The sequence below is a fragment of the Echinops telfairi genome, unplaced genomic scaffold (genome assembly GCF_000313985.2).
Source record: "Echinops telfairi isolate 266 unplaced genomic scaffold, ASM31398v2 ScPeMD7_70;HRSCAF=299, whole genome shotgun sequence".
Taxonomy (NCBI): domain Eukaryota; kingdom Metazoa; phylum Chordata; class Mammalia; order Afrosoricida; family Tenrecidae; genus Echinops; species Echinops telfairi.
In genome coordinates this window covers 40,822,264-40,823,174 of record NW_022103968.1, presented here as the reverse complement: position 1 = coordinate 40,823,174, position 911 = coordinate 40,822,264, and the positions used below count along the sequence as shown (strand labels likewise).

Sequence of the window (911 nt, the reverse complement as noted above, 5' to 3'; positions counted from 1 at the left end):
ACCAGCCCTGTCAGAGACGAGCTGCCAGGTTTTGTGGGAGAAGCATGGCCCTGCCCTATTGATCAGTTCATGGCATTGTGGAAGGAGTAAAAGCCTAAAGGAGTGTGAGCCCCTGTCATTGCTTTTCTGGGTATTTTGCCACAAGCATGACTTCTCTCCTTGTCTCCGTTACCCTCTGCTGTCCCTTTCATTTGAGTTCAAGACAGCTGTCTCCCTCTGTCCTAGGCTACACCTTGGACACCTAGGGTTTTAAGTCTTTCAGTCTGTGTCTCTTCCTTCTCCCCACTCCCTGCTCAGCAAGGCCCCTCCAGGCGCTGAACCATGGGGCAGTTCTGCTCCGCCGTAGAGGGTTGTTAGGAGTCAGAGTTGACTCAGAGGCAGTGAGGTTTTTTTTTTGATGACTCAGCAAGCCTTGTCTCTGAGCCACCATTGGCCTTTTCCTTGAACTAGTCTTATTACTTGACCTTGTAGTGCCTCAGCCGATTCTTCTTAACAATTGGATATAATATTTCCAGCATCAAAACCCTGAGCTGGATGGATGGCTCATGGGACACAAGCCAGTGATTCTATTATCATGCTATGTGATAACGCTGGTGCAGCAAGCTTGGACTGTGCAGGCTGCCTGGATGGCACAGTGGGTTTCCCGTTGGACTGTTAACCTCAAGGTCAGTAGTTCGAAACCGACACCCGCTCCGTGAAAGGAGGCGGCTAAATTCCATAAACCGACAGGGTTGTCCTATAGCCTCCCTACAAGTCAGAATCGATTCGATGACAGTGAGTTTGAGTTGGGGGATATAACTTTGGGGACATCTGATAGCCTCAGGCCGTCAATTGCCTGCCTTGTAAAGTCGGACCCGCAGGGGCGTGGGGCACCCTCTGAGGAGCATGCCAACAAGCTTCCTTGCCCTTCA

The 911-nt window shown here is 50.9% G+C and overlaps 1 protein-coding gene across 1 annotated transcript in view; it reads left to right on the top strand.

Annotated features, from left to right (window-relative positions):
- Positions 1-611: 611 nt before the first annotated feature.
- The window catches only part of PAPSS2 (3'-phosphoadenosine 5'-phosphosulfate synthase 2), a 102,471-nt gene continuing 102,171 nt past the window's right edge, over positions 612-911 (top strand). The window contains exon 1 of the mRNA XM_045291671.1: positions 612-665. Coding sequence (XP_045147606.1) covers positions 627-665 — 39 coding nt within the window. The 5' untranslated portion in view covers positions 612-626. The remainder of the gene's footprint in view (positions 666-911) is intronic.